Source organism: Phlebotomus papatasi, chromosome 3 (genome assembly GCF_024763615.1).
Source record: "Phlebotomus papatasi isolate M1 chromosome 3, Ppap_2.1, whole genome shotgun sequence".
Classification (NCBI taxonomy): Eukaryota; Metazoa; Arthropoda; class Insecta; order Diptera; family Psychodidae; genus Phlebotomus; species Phlebotomus papatasi.
In genome coordinates, this window is record NC_077224.1 from 46,106,027 (window position 1) to 46,133,096 (window position 27,070).

A 27,070-nucleotide genomic window follows, 5' to 3' on the forward strand; every position below is an offset into this window, starting at 1 on the left:
GTCGCGGTTTCACTTACACTGTCTGTCTCCAATTAGAAACTTTCCCTTGTCTCCATTGGGATTAATTTGTTTCCATTAGAAGCATTATACACTCGCGTATTTTTCTTGTATTTAAGAAGTTTTTATGTTATATCTAAAGAATTTTCACTAAACAGTAACATTCTAGAAGAGTCAAGGAGCAAATTTATGAAATTCTCTTCAGAAAAAATATGAACTTAATGTGTTGTATCTTCTGTCAAAGTTAAAGCGTCTGGAAATGGTTTTGAATTAGGACATTTATCCTAGACATAAAAATTTTATGTCACAATTTTATCGACTATAAATCATTATATATTCACACTTAATGAATTCGTTACGAATTTTACAGTTTTCTTTTAAAAGAGATTAATTAATGCAATTTTTTCTGTATTTCAAATAACAAGTAGAATATTCACTGACTACTTTATGGAAAAAAAAAGGCTTTGAATATTTTATCTAAAATGCTTCTTCCACTCATGAAAAATGTAGTCAAACTAGTTACATGACAATAGCTAAAGAAAATGTCGAGTTATATTCAAAGGAAATTGAATTTGTGTCTATTCAGAGATATAGGGGCAGCTGGGGTAGATTCACACACTTCCCGGGGCAGATTAGCATATGCATTTTTTATCAGTCATAGAGCCACTATTCTATCCACTGGATTCACTGAGGCCCCCTTCTGAAGTCTTAATATCGACAGTGCTGTCTCTCTATATGCACACTCTCTACATGCACAGCTTTTGTGTCGGTTGCATTCAAAATCAATTTGTTTACATTTTGACAAAGTAATAAAGTAAATTATTTTCTTGGTAACTAATTTTTATTGTTTTTAATTTTCTTAATTTTATTTTTTTCTGTCTCATATTATATTTAAAATAACACGGGAAATTCTAGAACAATAAAAAAATGATAATTTATTAAAAGAAAGAAAAAAACCGTTGGGAATTTCAAAAAAAGTTGTGCATATTCAGAGAGAGAACTGTCAAAAAAAAGTACCCATAAACTGTGCATATAGAGAGACAGCACTGTAATTAAAAATCGCAGTTCGCGATGCATGCGCAATGCTTCCCCGTGTTCGATGGTTCCCCAGCTTCTCCTAATGAAAATTTCGTAGTGTTCAAAACTGCTCATGACTACGCTTCCTTTTTTTTTCTTCTACTAAAATTCAAATACCTCCAAAAGATTCATTAGAAAATTAGAGGGATCATTTTTATGAATAAAGATTGACGTCAGGTGGTGAGATTGTTGGAAAGATGATTCGCGAAATGTTAGGTGAGTACATACAATCAACAACCTCTCGAAGAAAGTGCGTCATATTGTTTTGACTTGACTACTTTTTCTGCAATATTTCCCAAATACACCTGAAAATTCCTTTACATCTAACTCTGTAGAGGTATACCATGAATATGTAACACATATTTGATTAAACACCTAGTGTAAGAGATGATACTCACAATGGACAATGTCAGCAAGTGTAATTTGTATAACCTTCACAGAGAATCTTATTGAATTTTTCAATACACTTCACTAAATGACGTGAAGTACGGATATTTACATAGAATTCATCAAATAGTGTCATACATTTATGAATAAAATATTCTTTTTACGCCAAAAGCCCCAAAAAAAAAGAAAAACAATAATTATAATTAGCTGTAAAAAATATTTCTCACCTGAATCCATAATTGCTTCATGAGTAGCTTCAAGAAGCATCCTCAGAACAGGATCCATTCCTTCTGCTTGCTTTTGATGGACACCAAAGAATGACTGATCGAAATTCTCCAAATCCTCCTGCTTAATCTTTCCCAGGCGTGTGGGCAAATCATAGAGACCACTTGGCCAACGACGAGGATCATCATTCACCATATCGATACCATTGAAGAGATTATTTCTAAACTCCTCAATGTTGGAACTCTCAGGAAGACGTCCTGAAAATCCCGATATGACAATTTCATCCTGAAAAGATCGTATGTCAAAGTGATTTCCATTCCCCATTTCCCTGGGGACACCATGTCTGGTGTCAGAAGAGACATCCTCGAATCGGGCCGGCATCTCCTTTGCACTTTGATTTCGTCGTGTTTTCTTCCTTCGTTGTCGATTCCTTCGAGATGGAATGGTGTCCTTTCTAGAACACCAACAATCGAGCTAGTCCTGCCCAAAGGTTCCTTACGTATCACTAGAAGATCCTAAAAACAATTTATTTGTTAAATAGAAATATTTATTAAAACTTTCACCGTGGTGTCACATATAAAATTAATATTAATATTAAGAAAAGCCGGAAAGAGAAGTATATAGTATGCAAAATTTCAAATGGAAAATCACGTGTGTTAGAAAGAGTACACTCTAGTGAAGTAATACGATAAGTAAGATATTACTGTTCGTATTAATTGTTTTCTGAACCATCTTATAGGCAATTCTAGCAATTCTCCGTGTGTGCCAACTGTGATTCGGTCACTTTACGACCGATTGTATGGCTGCCAACTTTGTAAAAATTGGGGAAATGCGAGAGAGAGGCAAGATAAAACAATAGTTATCTTTTTTTGCCGTTCTCGCAGTTCAGAAAGTGTTAATCTTAATATTAATCTTTTATGTGACATGGTCATCAGTATAGAGAAGGGTGGAACAGTTTTACGCAGCTTAACTTTTTTTTCAAAATTTATTTGCTAAGCGAATATAAGCCAAATTCAAACGAGATATGTTCCGTAATACGGGCTTCAGACATAAGACTTAGCCAAATGGCTTAACTGCTCAAATTTCTTATCTAAATTTAACTTAGGATTAGTTTATTAAAGATAAATAACCTATTAGGCTCTCAAAAAGTAATTAAATTGCACGCTATTTAACTCTTTTGTCTCCTTTGGGACTCTGGATACCCATGGAAACAATAATTTTTTTAGACTATCTAGAATCGATAAAAATCCGATTCTTCTCGATAATTACAAACTATAAGGATGTTCAAATCTAGGATATTTTTTGCAGGATCCCAATTAACTCCTGAGCTAAGATATTCTTGGTCAAAAATCGTGAATTTTCGATTTTCTGCTTCCTTGCAGAGATCGTGACTTTTTTGATATTTCTAGACCAGAATAAGGAAAAACCTCTCGGAGCCAATAAGTATGATAACTAACAATTACAGATTGCATAAATTCGAAAAATAATTCTTTCTTAAATTTTCAAACAACTTGTTCAAACTTCTTGGGTACGCTCGTCCCCAAAAATCTAGAGGTCAAATGTAAGGTTATCCCGCCAATGCCCGCCATTTGCTTTTTGACACCAACCTTGTACAGTGCTGTCTCGCTGTATGCACAGTTTGGGTACTTTTTTTGACAGTTCTCTCTCTGAATATGCACAACTTTTTTTGAAATTCCCAACGGTTTTTCTCCTTCTTTTAATAAATTATTATTTTTTTATTGTTCTAGAATTTCCCGTGTTATTTTAACTATAATATAAGACAGAAAAAATAAAATTAAGATAATTAAAAACGAGAAAAATTAGTTACCAAGAAAATAATTTTCTTTATTACTTTGTCAAAATGTAAACAAATTGATTTTGAATGCAACCGACACAAAAGCTGTGCATATAGAGAGTGTGCATATAGAGAGACAGAACTGTAACAAAATTCTAAGCGGGAGTGACATTTTTGCCAATATGGCCGATAATTTTGACATTTGGCATCGCGGGAGATTGATTTCAGGGAAGTTTTCCTATTCTTCCTGATTTTGGTGAATTCTGATTGTCCAGGAAGAGTTTTTTTGGCTCTTGAGAAAGCTTAATGTGTCTGCAATAACATCCTGTTGAGAGAAATGTGTGTTAAAGTGCTATTGTGTGAAATATAATATTTTGAGGAATCTGTTGGCAAGCAGGAGCTGGGTGTCTTTTTCAGCACTTTCTAGACATCCCACAAGATACTAGTCAATAATTCTTCTTGTTTTAGTGATCAACATCGTACAGGAGTCCTTTGACTCGCAAAAATAATTCACAAAATTGATATTATTGGCTTTTGGAAAATTGAAGTTTGTCTCCTTTTCGTTCTTTTGGGGACGAGAGTACCCATGAGTTTTCCAATTTCCCAGAGGAGGAAAAAAATCTTTCTCTACAAAAGTATCATATTTGACCACTAAGACTTACACTTACAATAAAGTGAGTTTTACTGAATCGCTGAATACAGGGGCATGACATTTCCTATGTTTCACATATGTTTCTAGCGAGCCGAAAAAATTTTTGAGTTTATTAGCTGTTTTCTGTTATTGTAGAATGAATTAGTAAAAAATACTAATACAAAATAAAAGCCAATTTAATAACGAAGAGGCAACCGAAAACCCTAAATATCCCTAGATAGATAGATAAACCTAGATATCTCGTGAAATGTGTACGAAAACAGGGAAAAAATTACACTAAAACTGGTCGCATTTTTTGAGAGCTAATGTCAGCTGAATATGTTGTGGTCCGGAAAGAGTTAAGATATTGAGACCTATGGAAACTGGGCTAAAACCTCTAGTCTAAAGACCGCTTAAGGCTCTTGACATACTTAGGACTTAAGTCAAGAGACGGCTAAGTTTAAAAATGATATAAATGTGGTTTAACCATTACTTCGAATATAATTACGCTAATCCGTCTTTCGGCTAATCCTCAAGTCTGTCGAGGCCCTTAGTTTTTCTTGAGTATTGACAAGTATTAAAGTGTTTTATTTTCAAATGTATTGCATGCGTGAAACTATCCCACCCTCCCTAAGCTTTAACAATTTAAGGATTAATGCGTCACCAGAGACCCAAAAACAAAAACAACTCTAATAATAATTAACTCAGAAAAAATATCCTTTTTATGTTCTGGATGACCAATTACCCCTTAAAACGTTAATGAAACAACATGTGTTATAATGTACAAGCAATTAAAAGCAAATAAAAGCAAAAGCCATAAAATGAATTATTCTACAAGTTAATTTTATTTTAATAATGATCTAACAAAAAAAATATTTAAAAAAAAACAGACAATTACTTAACAATCATAGAAAATAGTTTATGTTTTTGAATAAAAACAGAAAGGATACTTTCGGATACTCCATTGACAGTAAAATGCTCACCGTCACCGTCAAAGCCCTCACCGTATTTCTTTGATTTACGCATTTTCATTGCAATTCTTACGCAAATTCTCAATTACCTTATTGCCTTATCTCATATTCTATGCCACTAGGTAAAAAGTATAAGAAAATTGAATAAATAAAATTAAAATGCGATAAACGGTAAGCAAAAAAAAAACTGTAGGATTTTTTTTACTACAGTTTTTCGTACAGTTTTTTTGCTCACCGTTTATCGCATTTTCGTTTTATTTCCTCAGTTTTCTTATATTATTTTCACCCAGTGTCACCGAGTATGAGATAATGTAACACGGTAATTGAGAATTTGCATAAGAATTATAATGAAAATGCGTAAATTAACGAAATACGGTGAGGGCTTTGACGGTGACGGTGAGCTTTTACTGTCAATGTGATTCTGCCCTAAATCCTTAAATTCTTTCGATTTTTTCCCGCTATTGAATACGAATTGTCTGAATTCCCTAGATTAATTTCCGCAATTTTACTAAATATATTAATTCTCATAAGATCTGCCAAAAAAATGATATATTTAAATTTCTAATAAGCATTTTATTGGTCTTAAAACTATTGAAACTCGTCATAAAATTCAACGTCATTTTATTAAATCTCCCAAGTGCAATACAATTTGATCTTGCCAAAAAAATAACGAGAAGTAACGAGTTACAGAATTCCCCAAATAATCTTTAGCCATTTGGGTTTTTATATTGATTGCACACGGATGAACAAACGATAATTTACCGTGAAACGGTCATCGGACTTAAAGTTTAGCCATATTGGTTTATCATTATTTATATTACTTAACTAAAGTATTAGGGGAATGTAGGCATAGTTCGCACACAGTGTACCTTCAAACGATGGGAATATTCTCTTTGTTTGCAAAGAGCTATAGTTCGTCAATTTATTAGCTAAAAGAACAGATAATTATTATTAACCTCATGAAACGAGATGAGAAATCGTAAACCAACTTTTTGCAAACAAAGAGAAAATTCGCATCGTTTGAGGGTTCACTCTATGCGAACCATGTCTTCATTCTTATAATGATCAAAATTGTATTGAAAATATTTTTTATTCACAATTTAGGCTGTATCTCACTGAAAATTCTATCATCAGTAAATCCCAAAAAAAGACACTTATTTGGTCATGAACAGTGATCCAAATATTTTTCTTAATATAAGGAAATATTAAAAACCAAAATTATAATACAGTAGACTCTTCGATATCCAGCACTTCGATATCCGGGTGACAGCTGCCAAACACTGGCGGTTGATATATTCAAAATTATTTTCACTAAACATGAAGTTTGTCCAGAGTGAATTAAAGTATTATTAACATTGTATCGAAGTTTTTAATACATAATTGTGATAAAAAATGAAACATAAGCACACCATGAAGAAAATTCTCTTTTTCTTTGTCAGACAGAAAATAAATTCACACTGCACAAAATAGAAAAACCGTTGATCATTCAAAAAACCTAAATGTCATTTTGTCCCCCAGTCAGCCGGATATCGAAGAGTCTACTGTAGTTTAGCTAATAAGAGTTATACATTCAGCAAAATATTTTGCTTTAATTTACTTAATGTTCAAAAATATGTAGTCTGTCTATCGTCCATCATCATTCTCCTTTGATATTTTAGCTTAGCGCTTTTTCATCGAAAACTGTTATTCGAACACTTAGAAAATTTAGAACAAAAAACATTAACGCTTACTTTACGGGTTTACGGGTTCTCAACCGATTTAAACCGATTTGTAAATCACTCGAAAGATCCCACAAAATAATTTTAAGAGTAATAAAATTGATTGTCAGACAAAAACTACTTAATAGGTTCATAACCGGTTCATTACCGGTACACAACTGATTTGAACGGGTTTATAAATCACTCAAAACCAGGGGCACATAAAGCCTAATAAAAACTGAAGCTATTTTTCACTTTTCCAGATATAATGCAGATATTGCATCGAGACTTGAACAAATTTGCTCGTAGTTCTTGTATTATTTCGGCGAACATTATGAAATATGTATTTTCAGATAACTTTTAATGCACAATTTCAAAATATATCAGACTGATAAGTCAATTCTCTTTAGGAAAAAACTTGCCAATAATCTTGAGTGTTTCTATGCAAAAACGTATGGAAAAATGAAATGTCGAGAGACCCCAGCTCAAAACATTGCCCAAAATACTTAGGACTGATTATAATTGAATTTCGAATAAAAAATAGTTATGGGTTATGAACCGGTTCATTACCGGTTCAAACCGATTTGTACCGATTCAGTTTTGTCGAAAATTCCAAGGCCTTTCCAACGAGCCCAAACATTAACCCATACGCCTGATAGTTGCGCTCTCTAGAGCCTTTTTAACCTTTGACCTTGAAAACCCGTTATTAGGAACGATTCAACGGTGTTTTCACACATGGTCAATTGTACGCCTGAATAATGGCCTCAATTATGAGACCAGGATCAAAATAAAGATCAAGAAAATTTCAAGATTTTGGTATTCTGAAATCAAAAAATCAAAACCTAAGATGTCAAATCTGTCAAATGTCTTAGAATCTTGAAATCCAAGGCAAGTACCGCGTGGATATCAAGATTTGCAATTTTTGAAACAATTGCCTCAATTCTGAGACCAAGATCAAGATCAAGAAAACTTCAAGATTTTGGTAGTCTGAAATCAAAAAATCAAAATCCAAGATGTGAAATCTGTCAAATGTCTTGGAGTCTTGAAATCCAAGACAAAAATCGTGTGGATTTCAAGATTTGCAATTCTTGAAACAATATTTCAGGATTTCAAGACGTGAAATTTCTTGTTTTTTTTTTTTTTAAATAATTCCAAGAATCTCTCGGAGGAGTTTGAATTTACAAGATACTAACAATATGAAGAGTTTTATGCGGAAATCGTTTTTGATGAGGAACATTTCTATAAGAGATGATACAAAAAGAGAATGACTGAAAAATGTTATGTTTTATCTTATAATTTAATCGTAATGGTTCAAAACATTCCAGATGTACATTTTTTAAGTACAACACCCTGAGAATACCTGCAAAAGAATGACATCTTGCATAAGCATTTCAGGGTTTATCGCACTTCACAAGTTTTGTTTGCACCTCTTTTATTCCCGATTATGGCCAGTCATATAATACAACCTATAAAGGCAAAGAAATGAAGATATTTGTCAGAAATGACGTTTCGTTAAGTGTGGAAAATCTTGAAATCTTGGTTCTTAGCTGAGACATTTTAAGTTCCATAAATGCTTCGCGTCAAAATATGAAACCTTGATCTTGGAAATATTCGACAGCTTGAAATTTTATTCTTGATGTTGGTCTCAAAATTGAGACCATTGTTCGTAACATGATCACTTGACGAACATTTTTTGTACCTTTAGAAACATCTGTTCGTAAATATTCGTAAACACACAAAAAATGTTCGTAAAATTTTATCATTTGTTCGTATATTTTTGCCAGACAAACAAAAATTTACCAACAAATGACAAAACTTTACGAAGACTTTTTGATCGTTTAAAAACATTTACGAACAATGTTTGTGAAAAAATTACAAACTTTTACGAACTTTTTTGTGGAATATACGATTTACGAGCAACAATTTTACAGTGACTAGATTTTCATGTCAATCGCTAAGATAATAATAGATAAACGTATTGGATTATTTTTATTTCATGGTAATTATACATGTTTTCTGAAACACTTTAGGCACATGTCAAAAAAACTGCAGGCATTGAATGCATGTTTACGTGCAAGAACAATTACGATATCATTTTTTAATTGTATTTCAACTACAATATAACTATTTTCTCTTATTCACATACAATCTCACATATTCCATTATTTTTAGTATTATCAGTTTTTCACAAAAGAAAATAATTTGTAGGTCAACGTCAAATCCTATAATATAGGGGACACTGGGACAAAAAGTCACAAAACAGATATTTTATTTCTTTTTTTACAAACGATCTGAGCGCCCCAGAAATTTCTGATTAGCGCTGTTTTATAGGAAATTTAACTCTCTACAAATTTGTGAAAATAATTTTCCTCTATTTTTTAAGGAAATATATTTACCGAGCCATTTTCTAAAAGGAAATTTTGTGACCATTCTCAAAAGTGCTGGGGCAAATAGTATCAGGCATGGGGTAAAATTATCTCATTTTGATTACCGTCATTGCGGGTGACTTTGCACGTTTTTTCGCTATTTTTCAACTTTTCCCTCTAAAAGTGGATTGTTAAAGTGAAGGGAGGGGGGTTTTTGAGTAAAATTATTTGTATTCAGTTGTTAATGAATGGATTTTGTGCCACTAGCATTAATTTTATAAAATTTTACTATGTTTAAAAAAATCAAGAAAAAAGGCTTGCACTTGGGATAAGGTGCGGGTGACTTTGCACTTTTTAATAATACTAAAAAATCAACAATTTCTGATAATAAACGACAATGAAGATCTTCACATCTAAGGGTAAGATGCACGAGATCTACAAGATGACATGATCGCCATCTTGATTTGACGTTTCTGTCCGCCATTTTGAATAACTGTCAAAATCTAAAACAGGTTCGATTGGGTTAAAATTTTAGTATGTTGTAGCTGATATCAAGACCTTTTCAGAACGTATTTATGTTCCGGTCTACGTCAAGTATTTACCTTGATACAGAGGCTCAAAGTTTAAAAATTTGAAATATTCATATTTTAGCGATCTTTATTTTCTAATCCTGAATTTTAAAACCTAAACGAAATGCCTCAGTAACCATTAGAAATGGTTGAGGCTTTCATTTTATATATTTATTTACTCTTACATAATTAAAACAAAATAAATGAAAAGTGCATTTATTTATTTTTTTATTTTTTCATCTTTGCAAAAGTTTTTCAGATCTTTAAATAATATGCTGTTATAAAGAAAAACATCACATTTCTTTTTGTTTGTTATTTAGATCTCATCGCCTAACGATAGTACTGCCTTTTTGTGATAGTTTCGATAAAAGAAGCTCTCCGTAGTGCTGTATTAATGAGAATGTCAAAATTTTGAACTTAGAGCCCCAGTATCCAGACAATCGCTTGACATAGGTCGGATTTTATATATGTTCTGAAAAGGTCTTGACATCAGCCAGAACATACTAAAATTTCAGCTCAATCGGATAAGTTTTTTGTTTTGACAGTTATTCAAAATGGCGGACAGAATCGTCAAATCAAGATGGCGACCACACCATCTTGTAGATCTCGGTCATTTTATCTTAAGTTATAAAAAAAATTGGATAATTTTTAGCTAAATACGTCTATAATAAAGCTTAAGAAAGTCCATTATATGCAATTTTATAATATAAATCATGCGTTCTTAGGAAGACTATAGTGAAAAAAAGGAATTTACTAAAAATAATGAACAAAATCGAAGTGGATTATTCTAGCCTGATAAATTTAGAATAGATTTGGGCAATTTACTTCTCTGAAATCGATTTTGGAATTGCAGCTTCAGATAACTTTTTCGCGGAGTCATTTTTTGACAAAATATCTATATTTGCATTTCATTGACTATTACTGAAATTACAAGTATCCTTTTGAGGATCATTGTACCTTACTTGGTACATAACATATCCCTATATACTTGGAGATGGTAGATGGTAGACCATCAATAAGTGCTAGAATTTATGAAAGTCTTACGGACGGCAGAGTGCAAAGTCACCCCCCGAGTGCAAAGTCACCCGCAACGACGGTAGCTTCATTACGGCTTAAAGTTTTCTCATATGCTGAATAAATAGAATAAGGAACTTTCAGTCTTATAAAATTTGAAGAAATGAAAAAACACACACACACACACAAGAGACGGCGAATCGTTTGACCAAATAGACAACAAGCGGCGACAATCATGTCAATGGTATTTATATTCGCCGTGTGATATTAGAAATTGCTTCGGTTTTTGTTACTTTTTACCCCATACCTTTTATTACTTTTTAACCCAAGTGATTATTTTACTGCTCGAACTCGATTTTTTCACCCCTCCTCCCGAAATTTCCACATTCCAATCCCCCGGACACCACTTTTCTCATCAAATATTCGCGTTTTATACGATTTTTGAGAAATTTCATCACGCTGTTTGTCCTTCTGTCCGTCCGGCTGTCGCCTGCTCTAGAGGCCAAACGGTTAGAGATGGCGACTTGGGACCTAAGGAGGACTCCATCATTTTTTTCTCCATCATTTTTTTAAGGAATTCTCGAAAACGCATTGTACGATTTTTTTTAATTTTTGGATTGTTTTAGACATTGGCCACAATTCTGAGACCAAGATCAAGAAAATTTCAAGATTTTGGTATTCTGATATTCTGAAATCAAAAAATCAAAATCCAAAATGTTGAATCTGTCAAATGTCTTAGAATTTTGAAATCCAAGACAAAAATCGTGTGGATACCAAGATTTGCAATTCTTGAAACAATGGCCTCAATTCTGAGACCAAGATCAAGAAAATTTCAAGATTTTGGTATTCTGAAATCAAAAAATCATAATCCAAGATGTTAAATCTGTCAAATGTCTTGGAATCTTGAAATCCAAGACAAAAACCATGTGGATATCAAGAATTGCAATTATTGAAACGATGTTTGTGAAAAAAGTACAAACTTTGTGGATTATAAGATTTATGATCATTTCGGAAGTGCCCCCAATAGATATTCAGAAACTTATACGAACAATTTTCCAAAATATTTTTTTCTGTGTAGGGGAAAGTAGGGCAGATTTGAAATAGACCTTTTTCTCCTAAAAAAGCTAAAATCCAAAAGTATTCCAATTCAAAGGCGTTCCACCTCCCCCTGCATTTATGATCTTTAGAAGAAAGGAATATATTCTCTTTCGACATTTGCTGATGCAAGATGCAATAAAATTACTTTTGCCAAAAAATTGCATTTCATCTCAAAGAAACATCAATCATTTTGAGGAGTAAAAAAATTAAAAATAATTATCAAGGGTATATCTTGTCAATGACCTTTTATATCCACAAGTTCTCTTATACAAAAAATATTTAATTTGATATCAAAGAAAGGAAAAATATCTACGGAAATGTGTTGGAAATGGAAAATCACAAGATATTCATAATATTATTTTGCTCTACTTAAAGCAATTATTGAGTTTATTGAGCGAAGTTAATATTACATCGTGCTTGGTTTTTTTTAATGTATGGTGAGTTAAAGTTAAACTATCTTGCGTATTAGTATTTCTACCTTCAACCCAAGTCACATAGTATCATTTTAGTTGGAAGAATAATAAATATGAAAATAATATAGCTTTATTGGAGTATAAAAGATTTATCAAGTAATCAAAGGCACAATTGATTATTTTATGCGTAGTCTGTGACATGTCAAGAGGAAGTGTAAAAAAGATGATTTTGTTGCAATTGTTATGTTTGCAGAAGAATCTTTTATGTTAAAGAAAATCAAGAAAATCGATTGCTTTTCTACGCCACTGACATGAGGTATAATTGAAGAATATATTTGGCTTCATTCATTTTTTTTGTTGATTTGTTTTCTCCATTCATGTGTTCCTTTATGTATTCTCTCTATGCTTTTTCATTAGGAATATAGGACTTATGTCTTTTCTCCGTTTTTTCTTTGAGACAGAGGACAAGAAAAGGCGATTGTACCGAGTTATTACGAGATGAGATTATTTGTTTTATGCATGAATAAGACAAAAATGATGCTATATAGACATTTAAGAGATAGTCTCAGGTTATGCAACAACTGTCTCATGCTCATGGAATCAACAAAAAAAAAGAGAATCCCAGCTAAAAAAAACACTTGAGGCAATTGGATTATAAAATTACAAATCTTTGCACTCATATTGATAGCACCAAAGTCAATGTCATTAGTCGCATAATATGAGTTTAAGTACATCATTTTCAATGTGACTAGAAAGTCGTTTGACTTATTTGATTATTATCTGCAGGAACTTTTTTTTTTTAAATAAACAATTATCTACACTAATCTCTAAACTTGTAGCAACTTTGAGTGAAGACACTGCCACTTAGAGGACGTTAGTTAGTGCATCAAATATGCACATAAGCATATTTGCATTCTATATAGATTTTCAACTTTTCCGACGCTTTTTCCTGCACAAAACTCAAGTTATTGCATAAGATGTACATTGGAAAAATAATGCAAACGATAGGCAAAAATCACAAAAAATAAACATCGTTTGCCAGCGAGACAATTTTTTGGCACTTAAATTGATAACATCGACGCATAGAGCTACACAATCGTGATAAATAACTGAGATTACATTCATGATCAATACTATGTATCGCAATTGCTGGACAAAATCCAAGGGATTAATCCGGATATTCTTTGACCATATATCATTAGAAAGAAAAAAATGAAAGAAATCACAGCGACTGTTTTACAACTGACGTTAAAACGATATTTACTGCAAGAATATTCAATCATTTTGCATTTTTAAACGATTTTAATATATCAAACTTTACATTTACTTCTTCATTCCAACTTAAAGCATATTGAAACGATTGAAACTTATATATAAACGATATAAACTTTATACCTATTGAAGATTTACACAAAAAATCTGCTGCTTTTGAGTAATTGCGTATTAACTCTTATAGACGAACTGTTCAAACACATCAGCACATAATTTTCCAATGGCAAGAGAAATGTTGCGGATTTCTAAGGAAATTATGGAAAATTTCTTAATTTTCAAAAGCGAAAACTTTTCACTACTTAAGGGGAAGTGGGGCACCTTTGCAATTGGGCTTTTTCTCTTACTTTTAAATGGAATTGGACTTTACTATGATATAAGCTAGACCCAGATATAAATTGTGAAATTAAATTGCAATATGTTAAGCTTTAGGGTAAAGTGTATAATTTGGAATTAGTGTTACAAGTTGGACAATTCGCCGGTACAAGTTGGACATGGCTTTTTTCTTGATAAAGGGACAGATAATCCTAACCGGCTTATGTAGGTGAGATTCTTAACGTGAGCTAACTCGGAGTGCATGCAAATTCGATTTAGAGCTGAAATTGTGAGTCGCCATTCAGTTATCTTGAATCAAATTCGTGAAATTATACAAATTTTGTATTTAAACCAAAATATCAAGGATTTGGATGAACTGACAGAAAAGTGTTATATGGGTGAAATGTAGACCAGAATGTTCTCTATAATTTTGCCGTAGAACTTGAACTCATCGATTACTCAGAAGCCAAGATAATCGAGGTTTTTTGTTTCTTAACTCGTTTTTTCATCCAGAGTGCCCCAAGTAGTCATTTGTTGAACTTCAACTATTTCAAAGAATTGTTGTATTTTGTGGGACTTTCCATTTAAAACCCTATTTTAAGTGTCTTGGTGGTGTAGAGGCAGTCAAATTGGCATCTGAGTGATTTCAAAGCGTTATTATGGGAAAAATCATTTTTTTCACACTTAAACGGCAAAATCGGAGTGATAGCGTAGTCTGAGCGGAAAATGATGTATGGACGAAATGTAGAGACAAATGTGTTCTACAATTGTGTCGAAGTAATCATCAAAATCGGTTTAGCGACAGCCGAGATAATTGAGGTTATGTGATATTGAAATTGGTTTTTCGACTGTGGCGCCCCTGGTGTTGGTCCCACGAAGTTCAAATATTCTAGAAAGTTGTAGCATTTGGTGAGATCTTTCGTTTAAGCCCTCACTCATCAAAATCGGTCACATAGAACCGGAGATATGATTTTTTGAATTTTGTGAACTTTGACCCCTCATATCTCCGGTTCTATTTTAACCACAGCGCGCATACGCACCATTTTGGAAACGTCCTAGACTGGACTACAACATACTAAAATTTCATTAACTTGCACAATGCCGTTTTTGAGAAAAGTGACTTTGAATTTCGATGAATTTTGACGCTATCACAGCGCCACCTGTGGTGACTTTTTGAACTTCCGTCTGAAAGTGCTCATCGAGACGAAACCAAAAAGGTAAAATTTAGGTCGCTATGTTAATTAGAACCGGAGATAGAGGCCGGTCAATGTTCGAACTTTGACCCCTTATAGCTCGGGTCAGGGGTTATGGATCGACTTAAGGTTTTTTTTGTTTGATAGGTATAATCAACGGCTACAACATACTAAATTTTCAGCCCGATGCACAATGGAATTTTTGAGTTATTTAACTTTTAAGATTTAAAAATTTTCTTTTTAAAAAAAGCGCCCCTAGCGGTGGTTTTATGAACTTGCGATGTTAGAAGGGGAAGTGGCGTTTCACGAGAGCTTTCCAAAAAGCCCTCACTTTTTAAATTCTGATAATTAGAACCGGAGTTATGGCCATTTTAAGAAATTTTTTTTGGACCCTTATAGCTCGGGTCAGGGGGGTCGGGGGACCTTAAGTTTGGTATTGATGGAAAGCTCTAAGGCCCAGCTATAACATACTAAAATTTGAGTCCGCTGAATGCCATAGGGGCGGAGCTATTGAGAAAACAAAAAAAGGGGGGTCTTCAAAATGGCGGAAGGAGGGGTGGGGGGTGGGGGGTCTATGCACCAAGTTGCAATTTTCACCCGATATATAACCTTTGCCGAAAACCGCAAGTCGATATCTTTTTTAGTTTAGGAGCTATTAAGCTCCAAAGAGCGGCCGGCCGGCCGGCCGGCCGGCCGGCCGGGAACGTAAATTAGCCACATATATATTCGTGATCAGGAAGTGCTGAAACACGTTTTGGCCAAGTTTGAGCGCGATCGGACGACATGAAATTTTGTTAGGATTATAGTAGGTGAGATTTTGTTAAGAATCTCACCTAATACAGTACAAAGTTTGTTTTTAAGCACAAGGAACCAAATTATAAAACTAAAGCATTAAAAATATACAAATAAAAATGAAGTACTAAATTTATCAAGACGAAAAGCCCTGTCCAAATTGTACCATTGTCCAACTTGTACCACTGTCCAACTTGTACCACTTTACCCTACTTCCATTTAAAAAAAAACGATTTTAAAAGTACCCCAATTCAAAAGTGCCCCACTTCCCCCTATGATGATTCCAAGAAAATGCCTGACTGGACTTGTGGCAGATCAAAGGGAAGGACAGACTTTCCAAAGGACAGTACTCTTCGAAATTCCATGAAATACTAAAACTTTATTTTAAATAATGAAAATATTACAGCTTGGCTTTCCATCTTATAAAGCTGTTAAGAACCCTATAACACAAACAAATTTTACCACCAGAAAATTGTGGATCCGGAATAGATTTTCTAGGCCAAGGAATATTTCCTGGATTCCGTTTAATAAGTTTGGTACTGAAAGACCCTTTTGATAAATGTTATCTATTTTTCATGGAAATATTCCTTGTGATAACTTTGCGACTTTCTCACGGATGTATAAAATTTAAACAAATCTATATTAAAAGAAATAAATGTGAAATAAATAACTATAATAAAATTTGAAATATTTGACGTTCACGCTATTGTTTTCCTAATGAATATTTAGAAAAAATAGGTTGTATAAATAAGAACAAATCGATTACAAAACTTCCGGAACTTTTGCACTTGATTTGCATTTTTAATAACTGCAAAGATCTCTGAATTGTGATTAGAGTCGAAGGCACATCTATTGGGAAAAACGTCATACTACTTGCATTTTATTAGATATAGGTATTCCTTGCGGAACAGAGGGCTAATTTTTGAAACTCTCACTCGCACCCGCGAGCTCTTTAGTGGCCGAGAGAAATTGACTCGCACACCCTGCAGATTCAAATCTTTCTGTAACGACTTCTTTATAACATAAACTACCCGTTGCACGTACTCAAGAATCTGCGGGGTGTGCGAGTCAACTTCTCTCGGCCACTAAAGAGCTCGCGGGTGCGAGTGAGAATTTCAAAAATTAGCCCTCAGGTGTTCCTTTGACCGTACACTGAGAGAAATCCGAAAAATGCTAATTTTACCCTGCAGTATTGATCCGAAATCGGTGTAAATATTATGCTTCTTAGGTTATTAGGTATTAAAGTTATCCTTTTTCATGTTAATTTTACCCTTAAAAAGGTGTAAATTTAACATTAAAAATGTTGATATATTTTTGCACCTAAAAAGTGTTAAAGTTATGAGGAAAAAGGGTTAATCGCACCCCTGTTTTTTCTCAGTGTACGTTTAAGAGTTAAATTATCTCAGATCAAAAGCTTTCCCGGATTAATTGTTGGTTTTAAATTTGTTCGAGTTATAAGTTTTCGATACTACGGAATAGATTGTATCGATAAGTTTGTATAAGTTAAATTTATTTAATGACAGATTTTGAAATATTATTGGACCATAAAATGTATCAGTCTTAATAGAATGCGACTCTTGATAAATATGTATATCAGCAACAAAAAGTGTAGCCATCATTTGAATTTTTCAGAATCGACAGTCGATACTATCGAAAAGAAGATATCATGTCACCCCTGAAATTCATGAGTTATTCACGTAAGAAATTGACAGATCTTAGATGGCCTTTTACGAGTATTTCATAAAGTTTTCACACAAAGTATCATGTGAAATACTCATCTTTGACCCCCTCCGTTCGTAAGCCCTTCTTTACTTCTAGAACTTAAGGATGGTCTTTACCGATCTGATCTACTATGTCTGATCGATGAGAACCGTTCTTAAACATTAGGATTAAAGAAAAGCTTACGAACAGGAGGCGGCCAAAGTCACTCACATCTACGGTATCTTAGAATTTAGATGATAATTTTTGTTAAAGTTTCTTGAAAAACACTTAGAAAAAAGCGATCTCAGACCCGTACATTTATCACGTGATAGACTCACCATTTCAGAATTCATACCTTTAGGGAAATTCTGTAACAATATGACAATGTCATATGTCAAATTTTCGTGGTAAATTCGGAAGTAGGATAACATTAAACGCCAAAGAGCATCGAAGGACCATTAGAAAGGGCTCTATGGAGCTTTTAGTAACTAATATGAATTGAATATTCGATTGGTTCTTAAAAAAGTATGTGCTATTTAAAAATTTTTAAATTTACTATAATACATCGTCATACTGTCACAATTCCCCTACTGGTGACCCTGGTGACTTAAAGGGAGATTTGAATTCTGGACATTTGCACTATAGAGAAAGCACTCTACCACTTGACGCAATTATAAATTTTATACAGTTGTAAGTTACCAAATATTGTTTTTAATCGAAATCCCTTCTTTTTAAATTCTGGTATCCGAATAGTGACAAGGCAAGACTTTATGATGAAAGCCTTATTTCTTTTCTTTAAATCCACTAAAGTGCAGATTATCTCAATTTGGTTTCATTTAACAGTATTATCAGGAAGAATTTACGTATAGATGTGGACAGGTTTATTCCATCTTTAAGCCAAAAATTATACCTCCGAAATCTAGGGTCTAATTTTTGGCTTAAACGTTAATCACACTTACGACTAAAGCCCGGAGACGACTAAGATCGTTCATAGTCAAGTCAGTTCCTGACACATTAGAAACTAGGCTTAGCATTCATTGATTTCCATAAAATATAGTTTTTGTGCAAATATTTTCATTGTAATGTAAAATTATTGTTATTTGGTAAGTACTTTCATGTTCAAAGGGGTTTACTGCATTTCAGTAAAAATATCTGCATAAAAACCTATAAAAATTATGTTTTGCGAGTGGCAATAAAAGTTAAGCCTCATTTGTAGTGTAGTGTGTCAGGAACTGACTTGGATATGAACGAGCTTAGTCGTTTCTGGACTTTAGACATCTTTAAGTCCACTTGTGGTCGCTAAACCATCCTTAAGTCTTAGAATTAAAGCAAAGCTTGCGAAAAGCAGGCATGTAAAGTCACCCCCGGAGTACAAAGTCACCCGCATCTACGGTACTCATTACAGCTCGGTAAATACATTGGACTGTGTCTAATAGTACATTACATGAATAAAATCCATAATATAAGTTACGTAATTATAAGTCACTTAGTTATTTTTCTTAATTTATTTGTATTAAACGTAGAGCTATGCACAACTGGAGTTATTGAGAATTTTAAGTTTTCTTTAATTTGTTGTCTTAAAAAACATCACTGTCTAAATCAAAAGTGTCAAAAAAGATTATCCCATCTTAAATTATCAATAACTTCAAAAGGTTATAGGTTTATTTTAAAAATCACCTACTTTCCAAGACATCTATTCACTTTCAATTAGCTGTACATTATCTTCGACTTAATATCTCGCCTCTGATTGATGCATATGCGAAAAATTTCTAGGGTCGAATGATCACCTCTTCGACAAGGAACCCCCTATTGACACTTTTGTCAAAATGTTGAAATTTATTTAATGTATTGCGTTTTTTCAGTAATCTACGTTTTTTGATAAGTGTTCAAATTTCGTATTCGAAATGGTACAGAATAGGGTATCAATAGGTCCTGACACGAGTTCTTAAAGTGTCAATAGATGATCCTTTCACCCTATAGTCAAGTAAAATGGCAGTAATTTTAAAAACTAGGGGAAAGTGCCTAGTTTTTAGAATATATGGCGGAGTCACATTTATTAAGAAACGTAGGAAAAATTTAGTCACTACAAAGCTTGGGATCGTACGAAGCATGGGCACTTTTCTTTATATCGAGGTAACACTAGGATGATTAACAAACGGATGGAGCATTTTAATTCAGAAGTGGTATATTTTTCTTAAAATCTTTATAATTTTTAAGTCTTAGATCCCACAAAAATAAATATAACACGAAATGGTAGGCACATGTACAGAGAATATATTTTTATTGAATTTAAATGTTACTGGTGTTAAAAATAGAAAATTTGTTAGAAAAATTCAAAAAATTGCGAATTTTATGTCTTTTTCATATAAGTTTTAGGAACTGTTGTCCTCGTGCAATCATTATAAATTTTAAGTCAATAACATAACATTAGATACTCTTTCATTTGGTAAAATTTTTAAAATAAAAATTTTGTAATATTCTATTCTATATGAGAGAGAAGACAATAAAATGAATGAAATGAATTATTGCATCTGGTTTTATACTAAAACTAAAAAAATCACTTAAGAAAAAATATAGGGTAAGAGTGCCAAATTTCGGCATAGTTGCATGCAAGCGTCAAAGTCTCAAGTTTGAAATGTAATATTTTAAATACAAATTGATTTTTTATTCTTTCTTCTGAAAGAGTGTTGTTGGAAACCTTGTAAAGAGTTTACCGTCTTGATTTACTCTAAAATCATTCTTAATACATTTTAAAATGAATAAAAATATAGACACAGTTTTGGTGCCCTATTTCGGCCACTTTCATTCTCATAGTTCCTTGCCCTTCGGGAATTCTTCCAATATCTTTTTCACGTTCACGTCATTTCGTTTGTCGAAGCTACATTTTTTGTTATTCTTTTGCATTGTATAATCTCTAGAGTACGTAAAATATAAAAGTTCATGGAAATTCGAGGAACAAAAAAGGTGGCCGAAATTGCAAGCTGGCCGGAATTTGGCACACTTACCCTACCATACGTTTGTACAGAAAATGTATGATAATGCTCCGCCCTGAGGTAACGGAGGTAACCCTAAGTCCAAAAGATACGCAAAAACCGTTTTTTAGAGAAATATTCAATTACTCAATATAAAATCGCCTCGGTGAGTAACATTTATTTCAAAATTGTGCTAAAAACATAAGCTAGTGTGCGAAAATACAAGTTTCGTGCAATATTTTAAAAGTGTTATCAGGTCACACATCATCAATTTACCTCTTCACACAATTTAAGAAGAGAACCTTTGAGTTAATTCAGCCTATTTAGTTAAATTTTCACTTCCTCAACTTTTCTTTTGTTGCCGAATGAAGAATTGGTTCTTCAAGACTGTCGATGAAGTCGTGAAAAAAATTCTTCTAATTTGCAGTGATTCTCTCCGTGTAAAGAATTTAACACCGTTTCTTTTTTTTTGGCTGCGGTTTGCACAAATTTACTATTATGAACAGTATTCGTCTTTTTTTTTGATTTAGGCAGAAGAGGCTAAATTATAATTTTTGCACCACACTTTTTTATTTATTCTCTTGCACTAAAGTAATCTGCGGTACGCAAAAAATAACAAAGTTCACCAATAAACTGAAAGAAAATCCAGAATAGTGTTAATATTGGTCCCTTTTTAGAGAAAATTCTGGATCCTTCCACTTCCACCGAAGCGTCACACAAGACTAACTTGAAAACTCAATGATTGCTGCGTTTTTGATGGTGATGTGTACTGAGACTCAGTGATTTTTTTTCTTTCTTTTTTGAGCTTTTCCCCATCAAATCATTCATATTCTCTTTTCTCATGATGTATGTATGGAGTGTGTATAATATATACATCGAGAGAGCTTTGAGAGCCTACAAGAGGCAGTATATACTCATCACACAGCATTTTGTCTACACGGCTATATAGAATTTATAGTACATTATGTTTGTCCAAAAAGAACCATGAGAAGGACAGAGAAAAAAATTCGGCACAGAGAATTTCGCGGGTCTAGAAAGAAATGTTACCCATATGTAATCTATATGTACTATCTACTTTGCTTAGAGTATTTAATATATTATATATCTTCTTTTTTTTTCAACATTCAACACACACTCCATATATCTAAAATGACGGAATATCGCAAATTTTTCATCATTGGTATTTTTCACGTTCAAGTGTACAAGTGTGAGGGACATAATTTTTGCGGAAACATAAAAATGTGTTACGATGATATAATAATTAAATGATTGTAAGGTTCAATTTCTCTGTCACTCTGTCCATAATGCTTATAACCTTATGGGGAGTAATCACATTGCCTAGGTTTTTTCTCGCATCACAAATTGTTGCTAACCAAATTTAATGCTGAGAAAAGGCTTGGTATGAAAATTTTCACTGAGTCTCTAAATAACGTTAGCCAATGCCAATATTAGTAATGAAAAGAACTATATAGAAAATTTATATTAGAAGTCTAAGAAAAAACGGTCAGAGTACTGTCTAGCTAGAAAAAAAAACGTAGTTACCTCAGCAATAAAATAGTTTTCAAGTTTTCCTCCTATTTTAAGGACCTTTTCTTTTCAAAATTCACAATTTTTATCACTAATACACCATTCGCCAAGGAAAATGCTTTTCCTTTCAACACTTGGGATAAATCAATAAAACTAGTGGACAACCAATAAAACCGTTTTCAATATCTTCTCTCTTGCTAGAACGCAAAATTTCCTTTATTAAGCTTTTGTTTCAGCAGAAGCTCACTAAAAAGAAGCCTTTCTAATGAATTGTGACTGATCAAAACGACCACTAGAACAGTACTGAGAGAGTCTGCTTCCTGACTTTGTCATCGGCGCAGAACCCAACAGTAAGAGGTGGTATCAGAGCATATGGCATGATGTTCCTATAGGTGACCTACTAAGAGTGTGAAAGGAAGAAGCATATCTAGCTTGTCTTGTCTTCCCTCAGCGCGAAAAAAAAATACCGGCCGCTGGATTTCGCACTATACAACAATATTACTACGTAGAAAACTATACACTAAAGCTGACTAATTCCTAATCAAAAAGCGGCATAACGTATGACAAATTTTCTCCTCTTTCCCGACCTACAACATTATACCCTTTACCAAACAATTTGTGAATTCACTACAAGAAAAACCTCATAATCAACTCATAATCTCAGCCATGCTCTTGAACTTCAAAAAATTTTCCCGCGTGCGCATGATTCGCTCACAAACCGCTCTCCCAGATATATAATTTTATTATACATAGCTCGATGAGAGAGCGTAGAGAGCGAATTGTGGATGTACAATCAAAGAGAGAAAAATGAATTATAAAGAGGAATTCACCAAAAATTCTCTTAACGTGCACAAAATTTCATCAGGCCTTTCGACTATAACCCTTTTTTACATCAATTTTTATATGTTTTCTTTTCATCTCAATTTTTTTCTGCGAAATTCGCAAAGTGAGAATGCTACATCAATTCTCTCTCACTACACTCAATTTTTACTCTCAATTCTCTGCCTCGTGGTTCGATTGATGTCATACCACCAGTATTAGCCAATGGAAAAGATTGTAACATGCGCCTGACGCCTGCTGTGGTTCTTCTTATGGATCTCCATACAACACTCATGGTTTCTTACTCTGACTAAAGAGTTACCTCACCACTCCAAGATATAAAACAATATTAGTGCGAGATTTTTTTTTATAATATATTCCAAACAATACAATTCACAAATACCCATTCATGCCATCTTACGTATACAAGAACACTGCGTCGTGTTTAAAACTTCTCATCAGTAAACACTCTCTCATTTTGCTCCAATAATTTACTTTACGAGAACTGCATTCATAAGGTATAATTACAAACAGTTACTACTACTGCCCACAATCATCCTGGATATCAATTACTTTCTCTCAAAAGAAAAGCCATGGAATTTTCATTTTTATCTCAAAAAGTATGAGGCATCGCAATACTCATCATCTCTATTTCAATTGCCAAGATAGCATCAATAGAGACAAGGTACCGAAATTCTTGAGTAACACAATCAACGCAATCATAACGTCATTCCATAATTTCTTTACGGTTTTTACCTTAATCAAATAAATTTCAAAATTCGCATTTTCTCAAACACTCTGTTCTAATCATCCTTGTTTTTTTTCTATTATCCTGTCATGCCTGTTATCATAGCAATATTAACATGATTTGATCTTTATGCATCATCTTGATTATTATTGATTTGTTGAAGTTTCAATTGCAAGTAGACTGCTTTCAGGAAAAAAAAGTTTATTTACTTTGTATGAGTTTAAAGCATATGCAACTACGTAGATTAGATCAACCTGTTTACCTGATGTACATAATGGAAATATACTGTTGTTAGGGTAATGCAATAAGATTTTTATTCAATAAAACGATCTATCCGTTAAACTTATATATGAATTATATGTAAAAACTCTATTTCTTTTAATTTAAAATATATATTGAAGTATAAGTAGAGGAAAGTGCCCATGTTTGATACCATTGGAAGCTTCGTAATGACTAAATTTTCTATGTTTCACAATATATCGTCGGTTGCGTCTACCTCTGTCGTATCTGCATTTCTTTTGTGTCAGCATTTAACGCAAGAGGGGACCTTGCACCAAACGCAGACACAAAACAAATGCAGATACGACAGAGGTAGACACAACCGATGATATATTATATGGCTCGTCGCAACCATTTCTTCAAAACTATGGAAAAGTGGCCAGTTTTTAGAATATATTGCGGAGTCATGTTTATTGAGAAACATAGGAAAGATTTAATCATTACGGAGCTTCCAATTGTATCAAGCATGGGCACTTTCCCCTATAAGGAAGTATAAAACGGTTGTGAAGTGATTACAAATGTGCAGAACGTTCGAATACAAACGTTAAAAACTGTGGCGACACGATAACTTTTCGATAGTATCGACTGTCGATTCTGAAAATTTTAACGATAGCTATATTTTTATACAGAATATCACAATAAACGGCCTAACAATTCGTAAAAAGTCATCATTCAGTTAATGTAACAGATTCAGATTTATCGATACAATCAATTCGATAGTATCGAAAAGTTGTCATTTCACCCCTGATTTATCGGATTTATCAAATGTAGAATCTAGAGGTAAAAACGTTTCATCTTATAAAAATTCAAATTCTATCAAAACAGCTGTAATGGTGCTATTCCAATGAAAAAGTGACCATGTTTTTTTTTAGCACATTACTGTTCTCAAGTACTAAAAAAGACCACGTCTGTTCCCATACGTCATTTCAAGGAAAATAATGAGTAGAGAATATTAATGCTGCTCGCCGACTTTTCACCACTGAGAATTCATGGAAAACATGCGAAAACCCGCGGTTGAGGCTAAAGTTGCCAACTGCATCACGCCACAAAGCTGACATGACAGGTTACTCCACTGACTGAATGTTAGATGGCATTGTGATCCGGTGAAAACTTGCTCGGAGGAAATATTCGAATTCGGATTTCGGTTGAACTTTTCTTTTGTGTCGGTTCCTGTCATGACTATTTCGTGATTTTGAAACACGACGAGGACTGGAGAAAATATGAAGTTTTTGTGTAGAGCGAAGAACCTTACATCTTGTCAATCATGATAAAGAAAATGTAGAAAATACTATGAAAGTGAAAACATTAAATTAATCTTGTCGATTTAGTCATGGTCTTTTTAGTACTTGAGAACAGTAATGTACTAAAAAAACATGTTCATTTTTTCATTGGAATAGCACCATAATTCCCAAAATTTTCACCTTTCCTATGGGCCAAACGGTTAGATATAGCGGCTTGGAACCATCAGTGGACCCCTATCCATAAGTCAACCCAATGAATATAACCGCATGCCTTTCATTTTTCCTTCACTCCTTCCCATAGTGTGATTGTTTTCTCTATTCGATACGTTTTAGAATACAAGTTGTCTAAGCGAATAAATCGGTTTTTTAAGGCCAAGGTTTAAAAAAGCTTTAGATATTACAAGGGAAAGGTAATCTAATATCTATTTTATAATATAGGATAAACAGGAGGTGACTGGTTTATGCGATCAGTCTGGTCTGGGCTCCAGACTGTTCCCCGTACATCCTATCGCTTGGTGGATTCATAATGAACTAACGTCTGAGATCATACGATCAATTATTAAACTAATACACTTATCTTCACCACTCAGAGGCTTTGGCCTAAAAAGAAGTTGGCTCCGTTCAGTAATAAGCTTTCGAAGAAATAAAGCCACTTCAAAGCCATACCAAATATATTCGAAAACTTTATCGAAAGACTAAGTACAAGTTCACGTACTCGCTGCTTTAGCGCTGATTGTTCTGCCATTTCGAATTTCGATATTCTTGACACTTCAATCGTAAACAATGTCAACAACGGTGTGTAAACGTTTGCTGCAAAATATGAATTTTTGTGTAACGCGTGTAACTCGTCGGTTTAAACGGTAGAACTTCCAACGGGTTTTTAAGTAAGTTCTCTCTGATTTACCTTCGAATCGGTACAGAAGAAATCTCAACCGAAGAAACCTCTCATATCGGGAAGGTTTATTACTGAACGAGAGGAGTCTGTACAATGCACTCTACATATCAGTGAAGTCCCATTGAAACATCTGAAGAAGTTCTAGTATTTCAGGGTGTTATTCAAAAAAAAAATCGATTGGATGGCTTCAGGCTTCCGCAGTAATGAGAAAGCTTGGCAGAAGCGTAGTGGGATAGGCCGAGCGTAGTCGTTCGGCTAAATTATCGGTTTTCAGAGTTGTGTTTGCTCGTACTCTTATCTACGGTCATGAAATTTGGATAATGACTGAAAGGGTAAGATTACGAGTACAAAGCTACTGAGATTAGATATATTCGAGCGGATATTAGAATCATTCGTTGGGATCGAGTGCGGAACGTAGCCTTTCGTGAAGAGCTAAAGGTCAAAGATCTTAAATGTAATTCTAAAATAAATGTACAAATCCTTGTAGCCACTGAAGAAGGTCCATAACCAGGACCGAAAGCTCTGGGCAAGATTGAAGAAGTGTTTTTCTTTGTGAAGTGGCTTCAAATCCACTGGCCATCAATGGAGAGTCTTCTATCGAGTAGGGTAAATGTTCTAATTCAAAACCATTTCCAGACGCTTTAAATTTGACAAAAGATTCAACACATTAAGTTTAATTTTCTTCTGGAGAGAATTACATAAATTTGCTCCTTGACTCTTCTAGAATGTTACTGTTTAGCGAAAATTCATTAGATATAATTTGAAAACTTCTTAAATACAAGAAAAAACACGAGTACAAAATGCTTCTATTGGAAACAAATTAATCCAAATGGAGACAAGGGAAAGTTTCTAATTGGAGACAAACAGTGTAAGTTTACTGATAGACAAGAATTTTTGCCCAGAATATTATGTACGTCCCAAAAGCATTATTCAACAGACGCGGAGGGCAATCAAAATGATGAAATTCATCAGAAAATGATACACAGTAAAAAATTTTTGGCTGCTTTACCATGATTTTCATTGTAAATTTTACATTAAACATGTAATCGTGTGTACTAACACAGATTTGTGTAATTTGT

The 27,070-nt window shown here is 33.5% G+C and overlaps 1 protein-coding gene across 2 annotated transcripts in view; it reads right to left on the reverse strand.

Moving 5' to 3' along the window:
• LOC129807991 (fatty acid synthase) overlaps window positions 1-22,329 on the reverse strand; it is a 42,836-nt gene extending 20,507 nt beyond the window's left edge. The window contains exons 1-2 of one of the 2 annotated variants that reach the window (XM_055857621.1): window positions 22,025-22,329; window positions 1,689-2,201 (exon numbers count right to left, since the gene is read on the reverse strand). In XM_055857621.1, the coding sequence (XP_055713596.1) occupies window positions 1,689-2,067 (379 nt within the window). In that variant the 5' untranslated portion in view covers window positions 2,068-2,201; window positions 22,025-22,329. Of the gene's footprint in view, window positions 1-1,688; window positions 2,202-20,758 lie in introns of both variants that reach the window. The other variant, XM_055857620.1, reaches the window with a different exon arrangement.
• Window positions 22,330-27,070: the final 4,741 nt, after the last annotated feature.